At 35.8% G+C, this 25,314-nt stretch overlaps 1 protein-coding gene across 3 annotated transcripts in view; it reads right to left on the bottom strand.

Annotated features, from left to right (window-relative positions):
• Positions 1 to 817: 817 nt before the first annotated feature.
• The window catches only part of MEI4 (meiotic double-stranded break formation protein 4), a 319,253-nt gene continuing 294,756 nt past the window's right edge, over positions 818 to 25,314 (bottom strand). Inside the window, exons 5-7 of one of the 3 annotated variants that reach the window (XR_007725107.1) lie at positions 14,280 to 14,383; positions 1,810 to 1,925; positions 818 to 1,630 (exon numbers count right to left, since the gene is read on the bottom strand). Coding sequence is in view for 1 of the 3 variants with exons in the window: in XM_050788273.1 (XP_050644230.1) it covers positions 1,868 to 1,925; positions 14,280 to 14,383 (162 nt within the window). In the remaining 2 variants the exon portion in view is untranslated. The other 2 variants (XR_007725108.1, XM_050788273.1) reach the window with 2 other exon arrangements.

Raw genomic sequence — 25,314 nt, 5'->3', positions numbered from 1 at the left:
TTTCAAAATGAACAAAAGGATATCTCACACACAGTAAATGTTTCATACAAGACGTAATATTTGTAAGATGCCTTGAATAATGAGCAGAAATTAATACATAGGGATGATGTAAATGCTATATTAAATATTACCCTAAAGTTTTGGGAGGAGGAAGCAGATTAGTATTATATCAGTGAATCATTTTTACCAAGAAATACGGTAATGAGGGTGGATCAATCTGGAAGTATGGCTAAGCCATTCCAGTGAAAACAAGAGGTAGAAAAAACTGTTCCTTAGTTAAAGGAATTGGCCGCCAGTTCAAGCAAGAAGAAATGAAGCCTAGAAAGATAATGGAGATAATCAAAACAAAATGGGAGAGGCTGTTACAAGTATATTATAGGTGGTAGGAAGCATAACTGGTTTGGTCACCTCTACAGAGGCTACAGCTCAGAACCTAGTTTATTGCTTGGAACTTAATAGTAACTGAATATTTATTGAAGGAGTTCATAAATGAGTGATTGAATAAGATTTTACATCTTATTAAAGGACTGTAACTAAGTGAGAGTGTGAATTTAAAATGAGTCAAGCTTAGCCTGAAACTAACAAAATTATTAATTTAGGAGAAGGGTCCAATTTCAGGGGAAGGTGTATCTTCATTTTAAATTTATTGGTTTAAAAAACTCGAGAGGATACTCAGGTGGAGAAATCTCTAGCAGATAGTTGTAAATATGAGTGTGGCTCTCAGAATAGAGGATGTTTGTTGAAATAAATAAATGAGCCCTATTCTTAGCAATGCTACATTTTTATTTATTTAAATAATTATATTAGATTCTGTTTTTTTCTTTCTCTTGGTTTCTTATTTTATTTTGTCTACTTGTTCCACTCCTCCTCTGTTCCAGTTATCTACCTCTGAATAGAAAACCACCCCAACACTTAGTGGCCTAAAACATGAATTCATTAATATTATCTCACGGTACTTTGGGGGGTAGCTGGATGATTAGTGCTCAGAGTCTCTCATGTAGCTGTGGTCATATCATTACAGGGCTAGAGTTACATGAAGACTTCTTTACTCACATATCTAGATCTTTGTTTGGGATGACTGGAATAATTGCAGCTGCTCCAGTAGCTACTCCACTTGACTAGTTTGTCCTCAGAGCATGGAGGCCTCAGAGTAGTCAGACTACTGCCATCGTAGTTGGCTTTTCCCAGAGACAGCATTAGAAGAGAACAAATTAAAAGTCACATCGATGAGAAGTCAAGCAGCATCACTTTCACTATATTGGGTGGGTCAAAGACAGTACAGACTACCTTTGCGTAGGGGACTCCCTAAATTACCCAAGTGATGACTCTTTGGAGGGTCACCTTTGGAGGCCAATTATCATATTTCTCTTTCAACCCCTATTACTTGTTATTTTTAATTGTGAGAAATTTAAAAAATAACTATAAGGCAAATATTTACTCATGCAATACCACTTAGATCAACAAACAATATGGCTAACACAATAGAAACTCCCTCACCCTCAGATCCCACCCTCTGTGCACCCCTCTTGAACACAATGACCTTACTCCCCACTAGAGAGAACCACAATCTTGACTTCTGTGAGAATCATTTCTTTCCTTCTCCTTAGAGCTTTACCATCTTTGGACATAGCTGAAGGGAATATAGTTTAGTTTTGTTTATGAATTTTATACAAATGAAACTATACTCTATGCATTTTTGAGATTTGTTCAACTTTATGTTGTAACCATGAATGTTACTGTATGCTGACTTTTTTTTCCTTTACATTTCTGTGCAAACTCCATGATATGAATCTATTGGGTTTTACATACCCATTTCAGTTTAGATTGATGTAGGGTTGTTTCCATGTGTCTACTACACATGATGTGGCTATAAACACTCTTGGACATGACTTCTTATGCAGATTTGTAGTATTTTCTCTTTATACCTGGAAGTGGAATTAATAGGCATTAGAAATTAAACTATTTAACTTAATCAGATAAGTCAAACTGCTTTTCAAAGTAGCTAAACCCAACACTCCCATATGCAAGCTATGTGAATTCTCATAGCACCACATCCTACCAACACTTGGTATATTAAATATTTTAATGTTTACTAATCTGGCAGATGAGTAATGATATTTTGAAATCATTTTAATTTTAATACATGTGATAATTAATGAGGTGTAATAACTTTTCTTGTGTTTACTGGCCATTAGAATATCATCCTTTTGAAGGGCCTGTTCAGATATTTTCCTGTTTTTCTAATGAATCACCTATTTTCATCTTACTGATTTGTAGGAATTTTAATATTTCATGGATAATAGTTCCAATTTGTGGTTTATCTTTTCATTCTGTTTTGTGGCATCACTTGATAAATAGTAGTTCTTTGTTGAATGTATTCAAGTTTATCAATGTTGTCATTTATTTATTTATTAAAATGACATGATAATATGTTGTTCCTGTGAAATAGCTCAGTCAAAATGGGAATGCTAATATATTAAAAAGCAAAAAGGCATTAAATACACTGTTTTAGCTTTTAAAAGCATTTTATGAAAACACTATAATGAATGATGAGTTTGTAAGAGAAAAAGCAAGGCCAGAAAGAAAATAAGAGAATCAGGGGCTGAAAAGAAAATATAAATAATGTAGAGAAGGAGTAGTCCAAGAGGCTAGGACAACAATTGAGGTTGTGCAATGTCTGAAAAGAGAGAGGAGTACTTCGAGAATAAGGAATATTTTTAACAGTATTAAATGCTACTGAGTTTTCAGAGACCATGGAATTTAAACTGCCTATCCTTGTCTTTCCTTGTCTAATTCTTATTTTCCAGCAAGATGCTTCTTTCTAGTATCAAGTGGCCAATTCTTTCCTCTGACAGCCCTGTGGCTCCCTTTGCCTTTCTGCTTTTCTCAACAGTACCACTCTATTTTGAGAGCCCCAGCTACGTTGGGGATCCAGTACCAGGAAGGCTATCAGCCCTGTGCTAAAGAAAAATGAAAGGGAGTCAGACATGAGTGTGTACAGTGTGCTTTTCATGAGATACTTCTTTTAGCTGGAGGATGGTCTACTACCTTGTTTTGCAACCCTGGTCCCTCACACAGGGACCTTATTTACAGTGGAAGATGACCTTGTGGCTCTTGTATGACCCATGACTACATTATGCCTACCTGACCATTTCTCTGGTGATGAAAGCCAAATGTTGTGTCCTCTCCAGCACACTGGGGAAAACCTGGGCTGGGACAGCCCATTGTTTTTCAGATGGAAGTTGAACATTCAATACAATACACTACCACAGGATGAAACAAGGCCAATTTTTTTTTTTTTTTTTTTTTAACGGAGCCTTGCTCTGTTGCCCAGGCTAGAGTGCAGATGGAAGTTGAACATTCAATACAAGACACTACCACAGGATGAAACAAGGCCAATTTTTTTTTTTTTTTTTTTTTTTTTTTTTTTTAACGGAGCCTTGCTCTGTTGCCCAGGCTAGAGTGCACTGGTGTGATCTCGGCTCACTGCAACCTCCGCCTCCTGGATTCAAGCAATTCTCCTGCCTCAGCCTCCCGAGTAGCTGGGACTACAAGTGTGCATCACCATGCCCAGCTAATTTTTGCATTTTTTTTTTAGTAGAAACAGGGTTTCACCACATTGGCCAGGATGGTCTTGATCTTTTGACCTTGTGATCCACCCGCTGCGGCCTCCCAAAGTGCTGGGATTACAGGTGTGAGCTACCGTGCCCGGCCCAAAGATTTTTACTTACATATTTTGGGCATGGAGGACATAATTAATGGAGAGGAAATTATGGGTCACACGAGGCAGAAGTGTAGGGTCAGGAAGAGAGAGAGAGGCAGTGAGTAGCCACCAGCAGTATGTATATGGGAATAAGACGTGGGTCACCTCAAGTCCATGGGCAAATGTCTGAATGGTCCATTTAAAGAAAATAGCTGGAAAGCAGGGAGCATAGTCTGTTGGGCAGGAGAGATGTTTCTCAGTTCTTCTCTCTGGCATCAGCTTGAGCCATTCGGGTATGGTGTAGAACTGAAAGCTGTGTTAAGAACCTTGCTTCTAGTATGAGAAACTTAAACTTGTATTCAAAATAGGTGCCGAGGCAATGTAAAATCATAAGAATTCACTAAACACCCATGTTGTGGTGAGAGTCTTAAGACCTTGCTATGAAGTGAGCCCGTCACTATGTACAGATGGGGACATCGGGTCACATGCTACTTCAATTGTTGAAAATTACCTATCTATACAGACAACTGGGTATTAGGTAGATTTTACTGATAGTTTTAATGTGTCATACAAGCCTCCAAGGTTCTTTCTCCAATCATAACCAGGAATCAGCTTCCAGCCTCTACACTTCTGTCATTTATTCTCTGGGGAAATTAAAAAAAAAAAAAAAAGCCAAAGACAAATAGCCCAATATTCCACTGAGAGATCCTTAAAGTGCCAATATGTTTTAAAGTGGAATGAAAATAGATTTTCAAATTTGACTTTACCGAATCTCTTGGTATCAGTTTCTTCATTTAGGGATAATTTTGTCCTACCACCAAACCCTTCAATTTTGCGCATAGCTGAAACCTGATACAGACTTTACACTCCCCAAAAATAATGCTGACAGAGAATAGATGAATAATAAACATCATACATTACAATGAATTTTCTGCACTATTATGGATAGATGTCTTACATAACTAATGATACACGATTCATCTTTCACTATAACTTTGAATAATTAACTTTTAATGGGTTTTTCTTTTGTTGCTTTTAAAAGAATATATGTATTTAAATAAGTGGTTTATATATACTAACCATTATATATTATATTAAATAAATATGGTCATTTATTTAAGAAAGGATGAAAAGGTAACTATGTTTATAACAAAATGTTTTATAGGTAAGTTATTTTTTCTTTTGAAACTTTTAATGGAGTTAACTTCTGATGTTTTATTTTAAAATACTTTGAATGTTTTTAAAGCTATTAGCTAACAATGCTATACTCTCTGTGTGAAAAATACGGGTTCATTATTGTACTGCGGAGTAATATAGTTCTTTACTGCTTTTTAGTTGTATCTTCCCTCAAATAGCAGGCTGTCAAGAACCTTTTTGATATAATTGCAGTTGTAAGTAATGGCACCTCCTACCACCTGTTAGTTTGCTGCTTCTTACATGCTATGTGTTCTGAAAACACATAAGAAAGGCTTCTTTGAAACTTCATGATAAACGAGAATCTAGAAAGTTCTGAGAGAGCTTGAATCTAATGGCTACAAATAAGAGCTAAGTATTTCAATCTCTAATTTTAGGCCAGTGTTTAAAAATGTATATGTCTCATGTTATTTTATTCCTTTCTTAGTCCTATAAAATAGATACTATTATTACCCATATTTTACAGATGAGTTGAACAAGGAGACTCAGATAAACAAGCATTCTGAGTGGAGTCTTTTAATCTTTCTGACTTCTCCCCTTCCAAAATTGATAGAGCAACTATACAGGTAAACAAATAAGCAAGCAAACAAAAAGCCCACAGAAAACATCTACTCTAAAACAAGATAATAAGAAATTCTCATGAACCCCAAAATATGATGGAGGGAGGACAAACTGGATCCATGTAATATCATTGACTATTAGAATGCAGAGAAAAAGCAAGATACAAAGAAAGTCAGTTAGACCCACTACCAGAAAGTTAGATTAGCAATCTAAGGACAGAAGTGGAAACTGGGACGGGCTTTTGCAGGCTCCAGTTCTCAGAAGAGCGGAAAAGGATTGCAGGAAGATCTACTGATGTTGGCAAATCTGGACTCAATGAATCTTCCACACTAACCAACTGGAGCTCCTTCCAGTTCAAAGTCTTGTACTGAAGAGAAACTAATGGGAAGAGAATTGAAATTAAGTTTGCTAATATAAATATATATTCAAAATAGGTAAATATAAGGCCTGCGTCCTCTCATTTTGATTACTTTGGCCCTTGCAAATGTTACTGGTGGGCCTCATTCTGAAATTGGGGAGGTGGCTGCTCTCTATATTTGAGCCCTGGGGCCACCACAGGGGTTTCAGGAAATTGCAGTGGAGCTGCTCCTCCAAACAATCATGGTACATGGAACACAGGCTGCACTGATCATCCATTCTACTTAGCTGATCTGAGTTTGGAAACATGGACTCTCAATTTTCTTAACCGTTTAAGTATGGGTTCTATTTGTGTTGTTGCCTTTTTTTTTTTTTTTTCCAAAAAGTGGGAAAGGAACTTGAAGTTCATGGTGTATCTCTTATATTTTTTAATTGTTTCAAAAATGTAATGATATTTCCAAAATGTGACGAACTTTCTTGTTTAATTTCCCATCACATGCCATCATGTGGGTCTCAAGTCATGAGGAAAGACTAATTACTGGTAATTACTGGCAATACTCTTTTTTTTTTTTTTTTTTTTGCACACATCCATGCCCAATGCTGGATTTTTGAATCTTCTCATTTATAAATCACATTCATTTTGGAACCATTGTTGAGAAATAACCTTTTTTAAAAAATCATTTTCCCAAAGATAACTCATTTTGTCAGTGAGGAGGATGAAAGGATTCTTGTTTGAGATTTTAAAAAATATTATCACTTTTAATTTAAAAAATAAGTGACAGAAAGAAATTTAAAAATCACCTAGCAGGTAAGCTAGGAGCTTGTGATACTTAATTTGTACACTCTGAGCAAGGCTCTCAAAATATGTGAATCTAGCACAGGACAGCTTTTCTTACGCAACCAGCTTCAAAGATTTGTCCTGGAGTGCACAACTATTAAGATGCTCTATTACTTTCCTAGAATTGTCATAACAAATTACCATAAACTTCATTGATTAAAACAACAAAAATGTATTCTCTAACTTAGTACTGGAAGCCAGAAGTCAGAAATCAATGTGTTGGCAGGGCTCCAATCCCTCCAAAGACTCCGGAGGAGAACTTTACCTTGCTTCCTGTAGCTTCTGGAGGCTTCAATCTTGTGGCAGCAAAACCCAAATCCCTACAGAAAGGCTATTCTCATGCCATTTTCCCCTGTGCTGCTCTCCACACCCACTCTTCTTCTTATAAAGACACTTGCCATCGGATATAGGGCCTACTGTAATCCAGGATGATCTCATCTAGAGAACTTTAATTTAATTACATCTTCAAAGATCTTTTCCTAAATAAGGTCACATTCACATACTTCTGGTGAATTTATTTTTTGGGGTCCTATTCAATCTACTATAGAGATTGATCTAGGATGGTAGAAAAGAACTTTTCATATAATACTTGAAAATATATCAGTGAGAAAGGTTATAATATACCCCTTCAATACCATAATTAATGTATAAAAATTTATAAACCTAAAATAGTTAATGAAAAAAAGACATTTATATCTTGAGTTGATTGCTAGTCACAGCAAAAGTAAAAACAATTTTATTAGCATTAAACAGATTTTGTTTTAGAGAAAATTGCTACTTCACTGTTAAGTCTCTCAGAATTATAGATTATACATCAAAATCAGATTTGTATGCCAGGATATTAAAAGGATAATTTTGTGCCCTAGAAATGAAAGCAAACAGAAAATGCCAGAGGTACTTTTACATAATAGTTTAATGCTTTCATACTGGGCCATAGCTATCTTATTATTATCATCATTATAACATGTTGTTACATTTTTCTCATTTGGTTTCAACTAATTGTGTTCCTTGTGAGATCAGTGACCTGTGAATATAAAACACAGAGAAATACAAAACAACTGGAATTTGTAATAATATAAAGTAAAAAATGTTCGCTTCAATTTGAGGGCTCTTTTTTATATTTCCCAAATAAGAGGCAGCAGCAAATTTTAAGTCAAGAGTAATGGAAAGAAGAAAATCACTTCATGGGTTATTTTTAAGAGAGGATGGAGTCTTTAGTTGAGAACATAGCAGGGAGAGTGGTGAGTAGGGGAGAGGGAGAGAAAGGAAGAAAAACAGGGAGTACAGAGGAATAAAGGAAGAGAGGGAGAAAGGAGATAAAGATGAGAGAGGGAGGGGGCGAGAGAGAGATAGAGAGAGAGAGAGGTATTTATTGCTACTTCTCCGGGGGTCTAGAAGGAAATGCTTGTGTTTTCTCTCACCCAGGAGGAAGAATTAGCTAATAAGGAGGAGGGCAGCAAGGACTAGAACACAACATTTGTGAGTCTAAATCAGTAAATCTGATTAAGCTCTTTTGTTTCTATTTCTCCACCAAACTTTAAAAATCCATATAATCAAAATCTTATCCTACCTTACAGAAATTTTTGCATGTGAAATCTGGCAAATAATCTTTGGGAAAGAGAATATTAAAAACCTTAAACTCTTAATTGGAGCTAGTTTTAAAAAAAGTTTAATAATATGACTGATCAAAGACAGTGATGCTTACCAAACATTTAAACTGTCCCCTGAACCCCCATACTTTCCAATTTTTTTGCAGTGAGAAGGGAACATGTGATATATGACGTTCTGGCCAATAAAATGTGAGCTGAGGCAGTCAGTATTACTTCCCACTGGAGAGAGAGAAAATCCCCTCAGGATTCTCCATTCAGCTCTTACCCATGAGAATGACAGTGAAGGTCACATGTTGTTATTGGAAACTCTAAAATTTGAAATGCTGAGCCATCACATTGAGTTCATCACCCTGGAAAGCCCCACATCTACAGTAAGCTTTATAAGTAGAAAAGCTTAAGAACTATTTTTTAAGCCACTGAGATTTTGTGATGCAGTATTATCATAGTTTATACCCACCCTAATATGTGTAATAGATCTAGGTTGTTTGAGGTTAGCTGAGGTAATCCCTTAATAGATATGAAACAAAATTAAATATTATGAAGTGGGAAGGCATTACATTTGCTTTTTTAAAATTGCATTCTCTTTGATACTTTCTGATAGTTTTATTGCTGTTAAAAAGAAAGCATAACTTTTTATTATCGGCTATATGAGTAATCATTATTTTCAACTTTACTAACAGAAAGATATATGATTCCAAATTTCTCTTAAACATTTTTTAATCCTGTTAATTGATTTTTTTCACACAATTAAAGTTGTATGAGAAAGACTAGAAATCATTAATCTCTTGATACAGAATAATTTCTTTCAGATATTAGTAAATGACATATAGTAAATGCCGTTTTCTTATGTCTGGATTTTATACTTTTGCAAAAACAAAATTTAAACTCAAAGGAATTATTTTTATTTTTTGAACATATTTTTTGCCAAATGGGATGGATTTGAAAAAAATTACCCAAACCTTGCTGGGTCATATAAATCATCTCCTTTTTATTTGATGATATGAGGCCTATAGACTATAACCATTTTCTTTAAGTCCTCTGGGCCACGAAGTGACTGAGCCCCAAATATATACAATCAACTAAATTTTGACAAGCATACCAAGAAGACACAATGAGGAAAGAATAGTTTCTTCAATAGATGGTGTTAAGAAAGCTAGATATCCGCATGCAAACAAATAAATACATGCACTTATTTACACCACACACAAATTCAACACAAAATGGATTAAAAATCTAAATATAAAATCTAATACCACAAAACTCCAGGAAGAAAATATGGGAAAAGCTCCTGGAAATTGTATTTAGGAATTAGTTTTTGAATATCACAACTAAATCTTGGCAACAAAAGCAAAATAAACAATTGAGACTACGTCAAACTAAGGAGCTTCTGCACAGCAATGAAAAAAGTTAACAAAATTAAAAAGCAGCCTATGAATTGGAAGAAAATATTTGTGAGCTATGTATCTGATAAGGGGTTAATATCCAAAATATATAAAAATATATAGAAACCTCATACAGCTTAATAGCAATGAATAATAATTAATAATAACAATAACCTGATTAAAAATGGGCAAATGACATGAACAGACATTTCACAAAGAAGGCATAAAACTGGGCAATAGGTATATGAAAATGCACTAATCACTAATCATCAGAAAAATTCATATAAAAATCTCATCTTAAACCTGTTAGAATGGCTACCATCACAAAGACAAGATACAATATGTGTTTCTGAACTTGTGGTGGAAAGAGAACCCTTTCACACTGTTTCAATGGTCTTTACATTTTGTTTTGTTTTGTTTTTGCAGTGGCTGTTACCAGTTTTTCCTTTCCATATTTAGTGCTTCCTTTAGGAGCTCTTTTAAAGCAGGCTTGGTGTTGACCAAATCCTTCAGCATTTGCTTGTCTGTAAAGGATCATATTTTTCCTTCAGTTATGAAGCTTAGTTTGTCTGGATATGAAATTCTGGGTTGAAAATTTTTTTCTTTAAGAATGTTGAATATGCGTCCCCACTCTCTTTTGGCTTGCAGGGTTTCTGCCAGAGATCTGCTGATAGTCTGACAGGCTTCCCTTTGTGGGTAACCCCACCTTTCTCTCTGGCTACCCTTAGCGTTTTTTCCTTCATTTTAACCTTGGTGAATCTGACAATTATGTGTCTTAGGGTTGCTCTTCTCGAAGAGTACCTTTACGGTGTTCTCTGTATTTCCTGAATTTAAATGTTGGCCTGTCTTGCTAGTTTGGGGAAGTTCTCCTGGATAATATCCTGAAGTGTGTTTTCTGACTTCATTCCATTCTCGCCGTGAGTTTCAGGTACACCAATCAAATGCAGGTTTGATCTTTTCACATAGTTTGATATTTCTTGGAGGCTTTGTTTGTTCGTTTTCATTCTTTTTTCTCTAATCTTGTCTTCACACTTTATTTCATTAAGTTGATCTTCAATTTCTGATATCCTTTTTTCCACTTCATCAGTTTGGCTATTGATACTTGCATATGCCTCACGAAGTTTTCGTGCTGTGTTTTTCAGCTCCATCAGGTCATTTATGTTCTTCTCTAAACTGGTTATTCTAGTTCGCAATTCCTCTAACCTTTTTTCAAGGTTCTTAGCTTCCTTGCATTGGATTAGAATGTGCTCCTTTAGCTCAGAGAAGTTTATTACCCACCTTCTGAAGCCTACTTCTGTCAATTCACCAAACTCATTCTCTGTCTAGTTTTGTTCCCTTGCTGGTGAGGAGTTGTGATCCTTGAGAGGAGAAGAGGCATTCTGTTTTTTGGAATTTTCAGCATTTTTGTGCTAGTTTTTCTTCGTCTTCATGGATTTATCTACTTTTGGTCTTTGATGTTGGTCACCTTCAGATGGGGTTTCTCTGTGGACATCCTTTTTGTTGATGTTGATGCTATTGCTTTTTGTTTTTTAGTTTTCCTTCTAACAGTCAGGTCCCTCTTCTTCAGGTCTGCTGGAGTTTGCTGGGGTCCACTCCAGACACTGTTTGCCTTGGTATTACCAGCAGAGGCTGCAGAATAGCAAAGATTGCTGCCAGCTCCTTCCTCTGGAAACTTTGTCCTAGAGGGGCACCTGCCAGATGCCAGCTGGAGCTCTCCTGTATGAGGTGTCTGTCAACCCCTGCTGGGAGGTGTCTCCCAGTCAGGAGGTATGGGGGTCAGGGACCCACTTGAGGAGGCAGTCTGTCCCTTAGTAGAGCTCAAGTGCTGTGCTGGGAGATCTGCTGCTCTCTTCAGAGCTGGCAGGCAGGAACGTTTAAGTCTGCTGAAGTTGTACCCACAGCTGTCCCTTCCCCCAGGTGCTCTGTCCCAGGGAGATGGCAGTTTAAGCCCCTGACTGGGGCTGCTGTCTTTCTTTCAAAGATGCCCTGCCCAGAGAGGAGGAATCTAGAGACACAGTCTGGCTAGAGCGGCTTTGTGGTGCTGCAGTGGGCTCCACCCAGTCTGAACTTCCTGGCAGCTTTGTTTACACTGTGAGGGGAAAAATGCCTATTCAAGTCTCAGTGATGGCAGACGTCTCTCCCCTCACCAAGCTCGAGCATCCCAGGTCAACTTCAGACTGCTGTGATGGCAGCAAGAATTTCGAGCCAGTGGACCTTAGCTTGTTGGGCTCCATGGGGGTGGGATCCACTGAGCAAGACCACTTGGCTCCCTGGCTTCATCCCCCTTTCCAGGGCAGTGAACAGTTGTGTCTTGCTGGTGTTCCAGGTGCCACTGGGGTTCGAACAAACACTCCTGCAGCTAGCTTGGTGTCTGCCCAAATGGCTGCCTAGTTTTGTGCTTGAAACCCGGGGCCCTTGTGGTGTAGGCACCCGAGGGAATCTCCTGGTCTGCGGGTTGTGAAGGCTGTGGGAAAACTGTAGCATCTGGGCCGGATTGCACCATCCGTCAGGGCATGGTCCCTCATGGCTTCACTTGGCTAGGGGAGGAAGTTCCCTGACCCCTTGTGATTCTCAGGTAAGGCAAAGCCCCACCCTGCTTCTGCTTGCCCTCTGTGGGCTGCACTCACTGTCTAACCAGTCCCAATGAGATGAAGCAGGTACCTCAGTTGGAAATGAAGAAATCACCCTCCCTTCTGCATTGGTCTTGCTGGGAGCTGCAGATAGGAGCTGTTCCTACTCGGCTGTTTTGCCCAGGAAAACCCATGTCAATTTTTAAAGAAAGAATAAATTTTATAGGCTTTACCGTCCTGCTGTCTCCATCTCTAAATTACTCCCACCCACAACCCCAACCCTATACACATAGTACTAATAGTGCCATTTCACTATTAACTGAGCTTCCCTTTCCCACTAAATTTTCATTCCTTGAGAAATGAAAGATGATCAAAGCCACCGAGAAACTGGCAAAATGCCATTTATAGCAGCATATATTTGGCAGCAGGACTTAGTCCTGCTATTAGAAAGGAAATTCTTAGTAAATGCAAGTATATATAAAAAAGGATCCATCTTCTGATGTGTTCTCTTGCAGGGAAATGGATTTTACTCCCTTTGAACAGGCTCTACATGCATACTCTTTGAAGGAAAAAATCATATTGCTTTTAATAAAAGTCCTTTCTTTTTATTTCTTTTCTATATTGTGCATCTGTTTCTTTTTCCATACCTTGGTGGATCTCAGTTTATTAAAAGTATTCTATCAACAAAATAGGAGGGAATTATTATCCCACTGCTAGTATCTTTCCTTTGTTTTAACTTGATTCCACACTTCAACTTTAGTGTACTTTAATTAATAGTAATAAAAAAACCAGACCTTTATAGATTCTGAAGAAGAGCATTCTAGTTAAGTTCTTTAGAAGGTGAATTTAATTGTAGGTATAATATATTTATAATGCAAAAAATGTTTTATATGTAACAAGGCAATTTATATGTATCTAAGTAGACATGTGTGATAGTAATTATAAATGAACTATTATTAATTGTCTAGTAAAATAAGTAGTTACCAACAGATGATATTGAAAACATAATAAAATATAAACATTAGTGTAATAGAATAATGTACTAACATGTTTTGGACTGACATGTAAACCAACTACAATTTGTGGTGCTTACATACACTGTCTCATTTAAACTTCATAATAATTCAATTAGTGAATACTCTTAAATTGTCTTAGTTTGAGAAGTGAGGGAACTAAGGCACAGTGAGACTATTTTTAATAGGAATTAATGAGTACTCACTTTCGTGTTGAATGAATTAGCTATTTACCAACCAAATATTTACCTTAAATATATATTTAATATAAAACATAAATACATAATAAATATAAAATAGGATATAAGCATATTAAGACCCAAGCATCTTGTGTTTTCTGCAGGCATTTATGAAACTGTGGCAGACTGTCTTGTTAGCTTACAAAGAAGACAAAAATCTCAGAGCCTTCATAGACTCTTTTTCTGCATTCTGATAAAAAGATACTGTCTCTTTTCTGATCTTTCTCAATGTTTAAAAAGTAACAAAATGTACATCCTGACACACTTATCTTTTTTTTTTATTCCGTCAAATAGTCATGGGAAAATGGTGGAGGGGCAAAACAAACAGATCAACAAAAGAAAATGTGGTCAAACTGTCACACAAGCATAAACCTTGTGTGACTGTGTATTTGCTGTCTTATTCTGTACCACATGCTTTTTGAACATTTGGGATTAACTAACCTGCTAATGAGACCCACCTTCCTTTGAAGAGTCAATCTATCCCACATTCTTTCTGTGCTGGGGGATGAATATTTCTCCCATAAAACATGTTAATAGCATAAATATAATTTGATGATAGGAAAATCATTCTTTATAAGAGCTATTGTGTTGAAAGATAGTAGTTCCCCTGAAACCAGGTAATAAATGCCAACTCCCTCTTAGTGAAAAGTGAAATAGTTATTTATCTTAAACTATTCTTGGCATAATTCTAGATATGTTAGAACATGATAGTACTAACAGCTAGTACACTTTTTAGGTTTATATCTATAAGAACAAATGTATTATATGATCATGTTAACATTATTTTACTGGTCAAGCATGGTGGCTCATACCTGTAATCCCAGCACTTCAGGAAGCTGACGGGGCCAATCACTTGAGCCCAGGAGTTTGAGACCAGTCTGGGCAATATGGCAAGATTCCATCTCTTTCTCTCTCTCTTCAGTGAAAAGAAAAAAAAAAAAAAACATTATTTTGCTAGCAGCAAATTATCATTATGATTTTTAAGGGTAATACAAATATTTAAAGTTAATGCTTAATATACATAGATATATTTAGCTTTAGGAAATAAATATTTAGGGAAATACCTTAGTAAATCTCATTTTAAAAAATGTATACCCAAGACAACTGGTTCATTTTGGGTTTGCTTGTATGAGTTGATATATAACTGTTTTATTATTTATTTATTTACTTTTTAAGACAGGGTCTTGCTCTGCCACCCAGTCTGGAGAGCACTGGCACAATCATGGCTCACTGCAGCCTCAAACCCCTACACCTAAGTGATTCAACCTGCCCAGTAGCTGGGACCACAGGTGTGCACCAAAATATCAGGCTACATTTTTAGTTTTTCCTAGAAACAGGGTCTCCCTCTGTTGCCCAGGCTGGGTTTGAACTCCTGGGTTTAAGCAATCCTCCCACATCAGCCGTCCAAATGGTTGGAATTACAGGCATGATCCACTGTACCCAGCTTGATTTAACTGTTTTAATTAAGGCCAAAGCTCAAGTTTCCCATACTTTTTACACACCTAGATTATTCTCTGATTTGTGAAATAGTCTCTTCCTTCTCTAGCTCCTTGAGTCAGATGTAGCTCTTCTATGTTAGGTAGGGTAATGCTTGCTGTTTTAACAAACCAGCTCCCAAATAAGCTAGGGTAGTCGAGTTCTTGTCCATGACTATGCAAGCTATGGGCAAATAAAAACTGAAACTCGGTACCCCAAGACAGTGAATGTTTATTTTTTCATTGATGTATAGTCCTATGTAGATGCTCTTGGCTGATGAAGTATAGGGTTCTACTTCATACAGTCATTTAGGGAACCAGGATGATGAAGGTTGTGCCATTGCCAACACATATTTACCTGGGTGCTTCAGCTAGTAGAGAGAGACAGCAAGTTGCCCTGCATGGATATTCAGTAGGTAAAGAGAGAAAAAAAAAATATAAAAGTATTCCCACTTCAAACCACCTTGGCAGAAAAGTGACCCATGTAAATTTGTCCCATGTTTTACAGATAAGAATTAGTCATGAGACCCCACTGAGATACAAGAATGATAGGCAAGTGCGGTCCATTACTGTGTAGTCACTTCTTAAAAATAAACTCCCAACTACTGAAGGAGGTCATACATTTTTGGTGGGCAGCTAACTTTTCCCGCCTCATTCCCCACTCTTAGCAATTACTCTCCAAGTCCATTTAAAGGCCTATCTGTATTAATAATGCCTTCATTTTATTGCTAGTAAATATTATAAATGAGCCTGAGAAACATTCTGTAGCCACATGGAAACACTGACTTATTCTGCTATAAGTACTGTAGAGTTACATGAACCTACACTAGATAAGATCAGTGTAGTCACTAGGGAGCCATCTGCACAAGATATTATAATATATACTACTTTATGTAACCCTACTTGTTGTAAGTGTGATGTGAAGCCTATAAAGTAAATATGTATCACCAAACTTGTTTATATAATGTAACCTTCTCTAAAAAATAACAATGTTAAAAAATATCCTTTCTAATTAGCAGGTTTTTCTCAGAACAATAAGATAATGTACACATTCAGGGAAGCAAAAGGAAATGAATTGAGTGTACATGGAGAAGAAAAACACAATTTAGTCCCCAAAACATGAAGTTATTAATGCCAACATAGATCCATTACATTTTACACATGGATAAGCCAAAAGCTATGGCAGTCAAGTTCTTGTCCATGATTATGCAAGCTATGGGCAAATAAAAACTAAAACTCAGATCTTCCAGTCTTGTGCTATTTCTTATTCAAGCTGTGATACAGTTTAGATATTTGTCTTCTCCAAATCTCATGTTGAAATTTTATTTGCAATGTTGGAGGTAGGGCGTAGTGGGAAGTGGATCCTTCATGAATAGCTTGCTTTCCCTTCCCTGAGGTAATGAGTGAGTTCTCACTATCTGAGTTTACAGGAGGGCTGGTTGTTTAAAAGAGCATAACAGTCATCCTCTCTTGATCACCGCCTCACCATGGGGCACACCTACTCCCCTTTTCCCTTCTGCCATGACTTATAGCTTCCTGAGGCCCTTACCAGAAGCAGATGCTGGTGCCATGCTTCTTGTGCACCCTGAAGAACCATGAGCCAAAACATCCTCTTGTCTTTATAAGTTACTCAGCCTCAGATATTTTGATTATGCAAACAGACTAACACAAGCTGACATTCTAGCAAAATGAAGGATGACTGGAACTGCAGTGGTGGAATACCATGGGTTTACTCTGTGGCTTCTTCTGAGTCTGTATTTTAGGCTATGATGAATTAGAGTACCATTGGCTGTAGGGATTAACAGTTTTGTTCACCTATCTTCTTGCTATTTCATAAAACCTATCAAAAACATGAGGAGTGTCAAACTCACAAGAGAATTGAAAAAAGTATTTCAGGTAACCATTGCCATATGTAATCTAGTACAATAGTAGTGGTTTCTATCATTTGAAGTCAGCTACCAGAAGGTGCTTTATATAGTGTTACACCACTGGATCTTCAAATAATCCTCTGCAGCACTTATTATCAGCACATATTTACCAATTTTACAGTGGAGAAAATAAATAACTGAGTAAATAAGAGAGAGAGTTGGTATTAATGTTGAAGAATGTCTTATCCTAGGCCATTCCCTTTCTCCATGTTTGTACTTTATTTTAATGTGTTTCAGAACAGAACATATGGTTACAGTGGAGAAAATAAATAACTGAGTAAATAAGAGACAGAGTTGGTATTAATGTTGAAGAATGTCTTATCCTAGGCCATTCCCTTTCTCCATGTTTGTACTTTATTTTAATGTGTTTCAGAACAGAACATATGGTTAATCTAATATATGGCATTATTAGAGAGTGTATTAGGATTCTCTAGAGAGAGTCAATAGGAGACAGAGAGAGAGAGAGAGAGAGAGAGAGAGCGAGTCAGATGGGTGACAGGGAATTTATTAGGGGGATTGGCTCATGTGATTATGGAGACAGAAATCCTGAGATGGACCATCTGCAGGCTGAAGGCCCTGGGATGCTGGTAGCATGGCTCAGTCCAAGCTCCTAGGTCTAAGAATCAGGGAAGTGAATGATGTAAATCTCAGTCTGAGATCAAAGGCCTCAGAACTCAGGAGGCTGCTGCTTTAAGTCCTGGAATCCAGAGGCCATGAAACTGGAGTTTTCATCCAAGAAAGGAGAGGAAGAGTGTTTCACAGTTGCAGCAGATGGATGGACACATTAGCCTTTTCCTGTTTTTGTTTTCTCTGAACTCCCAGAAGATTGGATGGTGCCCAGCTATTGCATTTGAAAGCTAGTACAAGAGTAACAGTTTCTGTCATTTGAAGTCAGATACCAGAAAGTGCTTTATATAATGGGATCCCACTGGATCTTCAAATAATCCTTTATAGTACATATTATGAGCACATATTACCAATTATACAGCTGAGAAGACAAGTGACTAAATAAAGAAGTAAGAAGTAAGAGTAAGAAGCCACACTGAGGATAGATCTTCCTCACCTAGTCCTCTTAGACTCACATGCTAATCTTTGGAAGCAACCTTAAAGACACACCCAAAACAAGGCTTTCCCAAGCTTCTAGGTGTTCCTTAATTCTGCCAAGTTGACACCTAAAATTAACCATCACAGTAAGCATTCTTAGGTACATTGTAACAATGGCTGCTTGCTGCATATACAATTAAATTTTTGGTGCTGAGGCTTGAATTAACCATAAAAATGACTGAAACACTTAAGGGGTTGTGCCTTAGAAGGTGTCTTATTATTGCTCATATATGGTAATTCAGATTCAAGGTTATCCAAGGAAATTCAATTTTTAGGATAAACCAGTTTGAGAAGATAGAAATGAGGTTCAATAAATATGCTCATTCTAGATAAGTGAGCTTTCCTGTAAACATAGCAAAATTTCAAAAATTAATTTTAGAAAAGAATTTAGAGCAATGTATACAAGAAAATGACCTAAGACACAATTCAATTTTTGAAACCTAAGATATGTCACCTTACTCTTGAGAACAACCCCCATTGGCCACACTTACATTTCCCATTTGTGCTAGCTATTGAACTTATAAACATGTGACTAATGTCTGCTTGCCCAGATATGCTGTAAACTGCATGAGATGGGGCTCAAGTCAGTGTCATTCACCATCACTTCTGCCTCCTGCACAGTTTCTTCTTCATAATGTTAGCTTTTAAAAATACTGATTAAATTAATTGATAGACAAGGTACTAGAGTTCATTACAATTTCAAATAAGCTTCTTTAAGCATGTCTCTACTTTTTCATACATTCATTTTTTACATTAAAATATTTACTTGAAATGTAAATATGTTTATATAGCATCAAATCAGTTTAATAATCCAGACAAAATATTAATTGAATTGGTTGAATTATCCCAATCCCTAATAGGTCATATTCTACATATTCCTAAAAACAAATTCCTTATTTGGACTCATTTACTTGTGATTTCTTTCTTACAAATGTAGTAAGCTGAATGTAGACCAAAACAATTGCATTTCAACACTAGTTAAACTTTCAGGTAGTTTGAAATCAGAAAAAAAAAATAACATGGACTTAAGATTTCACTTACAATATAGGTTTTTTTTTTTTTTTTAAATTGTAGTTCTTTGACCATTTTGACAATGAAAAATTCATCGTATCTGATCATGTGCTCATCTACTTACTGGGTTCATTTGACTAGCAAGCAACCCGGAAGATGTAAAATGTAGGCAAAATAGTCACAGGGGTGCCTCTCTGCCATCCATAGACCCAGACCTTGGCACCCCTTCTGCCTACTAATTCTCAATCATTGGTAGTAGGCTATTTAAATTTTACTGTGTACAAGAATACTTCCAAGAACTTTGATTTAAAATAATAGGATAGTCAGTTGTGACCTAGAAATTTTTTTTCTGTAATTGTATACTGTGGTGTGGAACTATTTCAGCAGAAATTGAGATATATAGTATACATATTATTGAATAATATGTGAAAATATATGTAAATGAAAGCTATATTTTTAACATGAAAATATATTTGCAACCAGAGTAGAATTTATCATGTGGTTTAGCATAGGGTATTTCATAATCTATTGTATTAATACAAATAACATAGTCCTCTGTGCAAACCTAGACTGAAATCATGCTATTCATTCTTTATGTAACTCTTTTTAAGATTTCCTTTGGTATATGTAGAATCATGAAGCACTGCTTCTGCTCTAATTAAAAATTTAAATTTTGATCAAGTATATGTGTCTAACATTATAATTATGGAATTCATCTAAACCTATTTGGATGGTTTAATTTCTATCTCTCTTCTGTCGCTTTTGGCTATCTCGTATCCTTTTACCAACTAGCTGTGGTTTTCAAACTATGCCTCCCAAACCAGCAGCATAAAATCACCTGAGAGTTCCTTGAAGTTTAGAATTTCTGGTCTCACACCTCACTTACTGAATTAATATGCATTTGTTAAAAATGCATTTTTACATGCATTTATAACAAATGCATATTAATTTGAATCAATACACATAAAAGTTTCAGAAGCACTGTTATCATGTACCACTACTTACTTGTGCCTAAACAGACCCGACATTTGAAAGCAGTTGATTCTGTTTTCTCTAGCGTCATATGGGGTCATGCACCCTACCCTTGGCCAATCAGAACCCACAAATTTAAGACTTCCTTGATTGGTTCAGAGATGATTAAGTGGCCCAGCCACGGAAGCCAACATTTCTCATGAGACTTTTGCCAGGGCTATTGAAAGCAGTTCTCTTTCTTATTAAGGTTGCTTAGCTTTTGGAATTAAGTTCCATATTCCTGATGGCCAACTTTTTCACTACATAGAGAGTGCTTGCCTAAGAATTAAACGGACACAGAGGGATATAATAAAGTTGAGATGGAAAGAGCAATGGACAGATTGAAACAAGAGAGAGGAGAAGAGAGGAGAGGGGAGGGGAGGAGTGCAGAAGAAAGGAAAGGAGAGGAGGGGAGGGGAGGGAAGGAAAGAGAATGGAGAACAGGGGAGGAGAGAGGAGAGCCAGAAAGGGGAGGGGAGAGGAAGGGGAAGAAGAAAGGAAAAAAGGAGGAAAGAGAGAGAAAGGAAAGGGAAATAAAGGGAGAGGAAGGGGAAAGATATCTTTAAGTGCCTAATAACAGCTGTGCCTTAAACCACCATCATGTGTGGGATTTCTCAATTATATAAGTCATTAAATTCCATTTCTTAGGTTGGAGTTGGCTTTCTAACACTTGCAAATGAAAGTATCCTAATTGTACAGATGATGAAAGTGTTTCCATGAGGAATTTAATTACTAAACTACCAGACAACAGTCTCTTGGTGTGTCTTACATTTAAAAACATGCTTTAATTTTCAGCCTGAGCCAAATTTACTCTCTAATGTATTCAACAAAACAAGTTCATGTTTTACATTCCTGAATCTCAAAACATGAATAATTAAAAATGTGACTGCTAGTGATCTTGTTATAATGGCTGTCTTTGTATGAATTGATCAATATACAGATTAGTGTTTTACTTTATTATTAAAAACACTTGGTTTGAACTTCTTGTTACGTTAGTGATTTTAAATCCGAACACTTTCTGAAAACCTGTTTCATGTTTTGGACACACCAAAAGTAAACAGATTCAATGTAGATGGAGAAAACCAAACCTTCCTTTCCTTCTCACTTTTCCTACTGCTCCCTGCCATCTTTCAAATTTCTTATCTCTCTCTCTCTTTTTTTTTTTTTTTTTTTTTTTTGAGACAGAGTTTCACTCTTGTTCCCCAGGCTGGAGTACAATGGCATGATCTCGGCTCACTGCAACCTCCGCCTCCCAGGTTCAAGCAATTCTCCTGCCTCAGCCTCCTGAGTAGCTGGGATTACAGGCATGTGCTACCATGCCCAGCTAATTTTTTGTTTTGTTTTGTATTTTTAGTAGAGACGGGGATTCTTTGTGTTGGTCAGGCTGGTCTTGAACTCCTGACCTCAGGTGATTGCCCACCTCAGCCTCCCAAAGTGCTGGGATTACAGGCATGAGCCACCGCACGTGGCACCTCCTCTTTCTTTTAAATGTTATTCTTGAACCAAATAGTGGACACCATTTAAACCAAAACCTATTTTTTATTCAACTTGGAATTAAACAGTTTGTCATATTTTCCTCACACTGTGAAAATCCAGTTATTAAATTATCCAGTAGATATTACATGCCATCTTCACGGGAATTTTTAAACATATAAAACATTGCAAAGGCGATATCAGGGTTAAAATACATTGAATCACTGGGCTAATATAATAATTTGAAAATGATGGCATGCATTCTTAAACTGTTTTATTTTCTGATAACATTGTCATAAAATTTCAGGCAAGCCATCACAAAATTGAATGTTTGAATGTGCAGCATTATTTCTGTATAAATATCTTTATGTATCTATATCTTTTCTTATGATAAATAAGACTTTTCAGTGTTGAGTAAGGCTGATGGTGATGACAGTTCCTAAATCTAAAATGGTAAGCTCCACTTACCTACCTCGTGCAAATCCATTTTGTTTTCTTATTTTGATTTTTTTTAGTTGTACAAAATTATAGGGTACATGTGAAGTTTTATTACACATATCTAGTGCATAGTAAACAAGTCAGTTATTTAGGGTTTCTATCTCCTGAGTACAATACGTATTTGTTAAGTGTAGTCACCCTACTCAACTGTAAAACATTTAATTTGCTCCTTCTTGCTAACTGTATGCATACCCTTTAACACACTTCTCTTAAGCCTTCCCTATATCCCCCACTCAACCTTCCCAGACTCTTTATCACTACATGATCAAATGTTTTCACTCCCATATATAAGTGAGAAAACATGTGATATTTGTCTTTTGGTGCCTAGCTTATTTCACTTAACATAATGACCTCCTCTATCCATGTTTCTGCACTCCATACACAATGCAATAGTATGTAACCATAAAAAATAATAAAATATATATGTAAGTGATATATATACACATATAATATATGTAAGTGATATAAATATATGTACATATTCATATTTAGAAGTATATATTATACTTACATAAATATATTTATAAATGCATTTATACATAAATATATATTTCATTATATAGAAATCATATATATATAATTTCACAATGGAATATATATATTTTTTATTCGCTCATCCATTGATGACATGGGTTGAATTAATATATTTTCTACTGTCATTAAAGTTGCAATAAACTTGTGAACACAAATATCCCTTTGATATACTGATTTCTCTTCCTTTGGGTAGACACCTAGCACTGGGATTTCTAAATTCAATGGTAACTCAACTTTTAGTTTTTAGAGAAATCACATGTTGCAATAATAGCTGTGCTAATTTATATTCACACCAATAATGTATTGTATATAAGAGTTTATTTTCCTCCACATCTTCAGCAAAATCTGCAACTTTTTGTCTAAGTTATAATGAACCAATTTTCATTTTGTTAACCCTGTACATTTTTTTAAAAATTCTGGTTTAATTTAGTACTGCTCTGTACTTAATTATTTCTTTTCATCTGCTATTTGCGGTTTGGTTTGTTCTTGATTTTCTAGTTCCTTCAAGATCATTGTTAGATTGTTAATTTATAATCTTTCTATTTTTTGATGTAGGCATTTATTCCCACAAACTGTTTTTATGGTATCTCATAGGTTTTGGCATGCTGTGTTGCCACATTCATTCATTTCAAGAAATTTTTAAAACTTCCATCTTAATTTCTTCATTAACCCAATAGTGATTCAAGAGAATGTTGTTTAATTTTTATGTGTTTGTAGTTTCCAAAGTTCCTCTTTGTATTGATTTCTACTTTTATTTTGCGCTCTGCAAAGATAGTTGATGTGATATTATGTGGTTTTTTTTTTTTTTTAGATTTGTTGAGGCTTGTTCTAACATATAGTCTACCCCGCAGAATGTTCTATGCACTGATGAGAAAAATGTGAATTCTGTAGTTGTTGAAAAAATGTTCTGTATTTTTTTCAAGCTGGTTAGGATTTTAATTAGGACTACTTTGAATGTATAGACCAATTTAGGAGGAAGAATTGGGATCTCAATAACATTGTGCTTTCCAGTCCATCAATATAACTTTCATTTATTTATTTTTCTCAACAATGCTTATAGTTTTCAGGACCTGTCGTGGGGTGGGAGGAGGGGAAAGGGATAGCATTAGGAGATATACCTAATGTAAACGACAAGTTAATGGTTGCAGCACACCAATATGGCACATGTATACATATGTAACAAAGCTCCACATTGTGCACATGAACCCTAGAACTTAAAGTATAATAATAAAAGAAAAAAAAATTTACAAAAATGTTCTGTAAATGTTAGGTCCATGTGGTCTAAAGTCCAGTTTAAATCCAAAGTGCTTTTGTTTATTTTTTGCTTAGATGTTCTGTTTAATACTGGGAGTGGGGTGTTGAAGTCCCCCACTATTCTTGTATTGTAGTGCACCTCTCTTTTTAGATCTAGTAATGTTTGTTTTATAATTCTGGTTTCTTTAGTGTTGGATGCATATATATTTAGAATTGTTTTATCCTTTTCCTGGATTGATGCCTTTATCATTATAATGAGGCACATATAAGGCATCAATTTAGCAAAAGGACATGCTTTGTCTTTTAAAAAATGTTTTTGACTTAAAGTTTGTTTCATCTAATATAAATAAAGCTACTTCTTTTCACTTTTGGTTTCTTTTCATGGAACATCTTTCCATACCTTTGTTATCAGTGTATATAAGTTTTTCTGATAAGGTGAACTTCTTGTAAGCAACAGATAGTTGGATCAATTTTTTAAATTCACTAAACCTTTGTATATATTTTATATAGAGAATTTAATCCGTTTTGTCTAAGGTTAATATTGATATATATATAAGGCTTTGTTTTTGTCACATTGCTAATTGTTTTCTAGCTGTTTTACATATTTTCTGTTTCTTTCTTTTTATCTTAGTATTCGTCATTGTGGTTTCCTGGATTTCTGTAGTGATACCAATTGAGTCTTTTTTCTTCCTACTTTGTGTAACTGCTTAACCAGGAGTTTTATTTTTTTCTGTGTTTTCATAATGGTAAATATCATCCTTTGCTTAGAGGTATAGGACTCCTTTGAGCATTTCTTGCAGAATCAGTTTAGTGGTAACAAATTCCCTCAACATTTGCTTCTCTGGGAAATACTGTATCTCTCATTTATTTATAATGGATAATTTTGCTGAATAATATTCTTGTCTGTCATGATTTTCTTTCCGTACTTTGAATGTAGTATCTGATTTTCTTCTGCCCTGTAAGGTTTCTGCTGTGAAATCTGGTGGGGGTTCCTTTAGAGGTGACTAAAAACTTTTCTCTTGCTCGTTTTAGGATTTGCTCTTTGAGTTTAGACAGTCTAGCTATAATGTGCCCTGAGGAAGACCTTTCACATTGTATCTGCTTGAAGATCACTGAGTCTCTTGTTTCTGGATGTCTAAATCTCTTGCTAGGCCTAGCAAGCATTCATCTATTATTTTGTTAAATAGGTTTTCTAATTCTTTAATTCTCTATTTTCCCTCAAGGATACAAAGACTTTGAATATTTGGTGACTTTATGTTGTCCCAAACGTCATGGGGGCTTTGCTCATTCTTTTTTACTGTTTTGTCTTTATTTTTGTCTGACTGAATTATTTCAAAAGACCAGTCTTCATTTTCTGAGATTCTTTCTTCTGCTTGGTCTGGTCTATTGTTGAAGCTTTCTAATGTATTTTGTATTTCTTTCATTGAATTCCTCAGTTTCTGAATTTCTATTTGTTTCTTTTTAAAAATATCTATCTCTTTGGAAAATTTCTCATTTATATACTGAATTGATTTCCTGATTTATTTCTACTATTTTTCAGAATTATCTTGTATCTCATT

The sequence above is a fragment of the Macaca thibetana genome, chromosome 4 (genome assembly GCF_024542745.1).
Source record: "Macaca thibetana thibetana isolate TM-01 chromosome 4, ASM2454274v1, whole genome shotgun sequence".
Lineage (NCBI taxonomy): Eukaryota > Metazoa > Chordata > Mammalia > Primates > Cercopithecidae > Macaca > Macaca thibetana.
The sequence above is the reverse complement of the archived record's forward strand: the minus strand, read 5'-3'. Positions and strand labels throughout refer to the sequence as shown.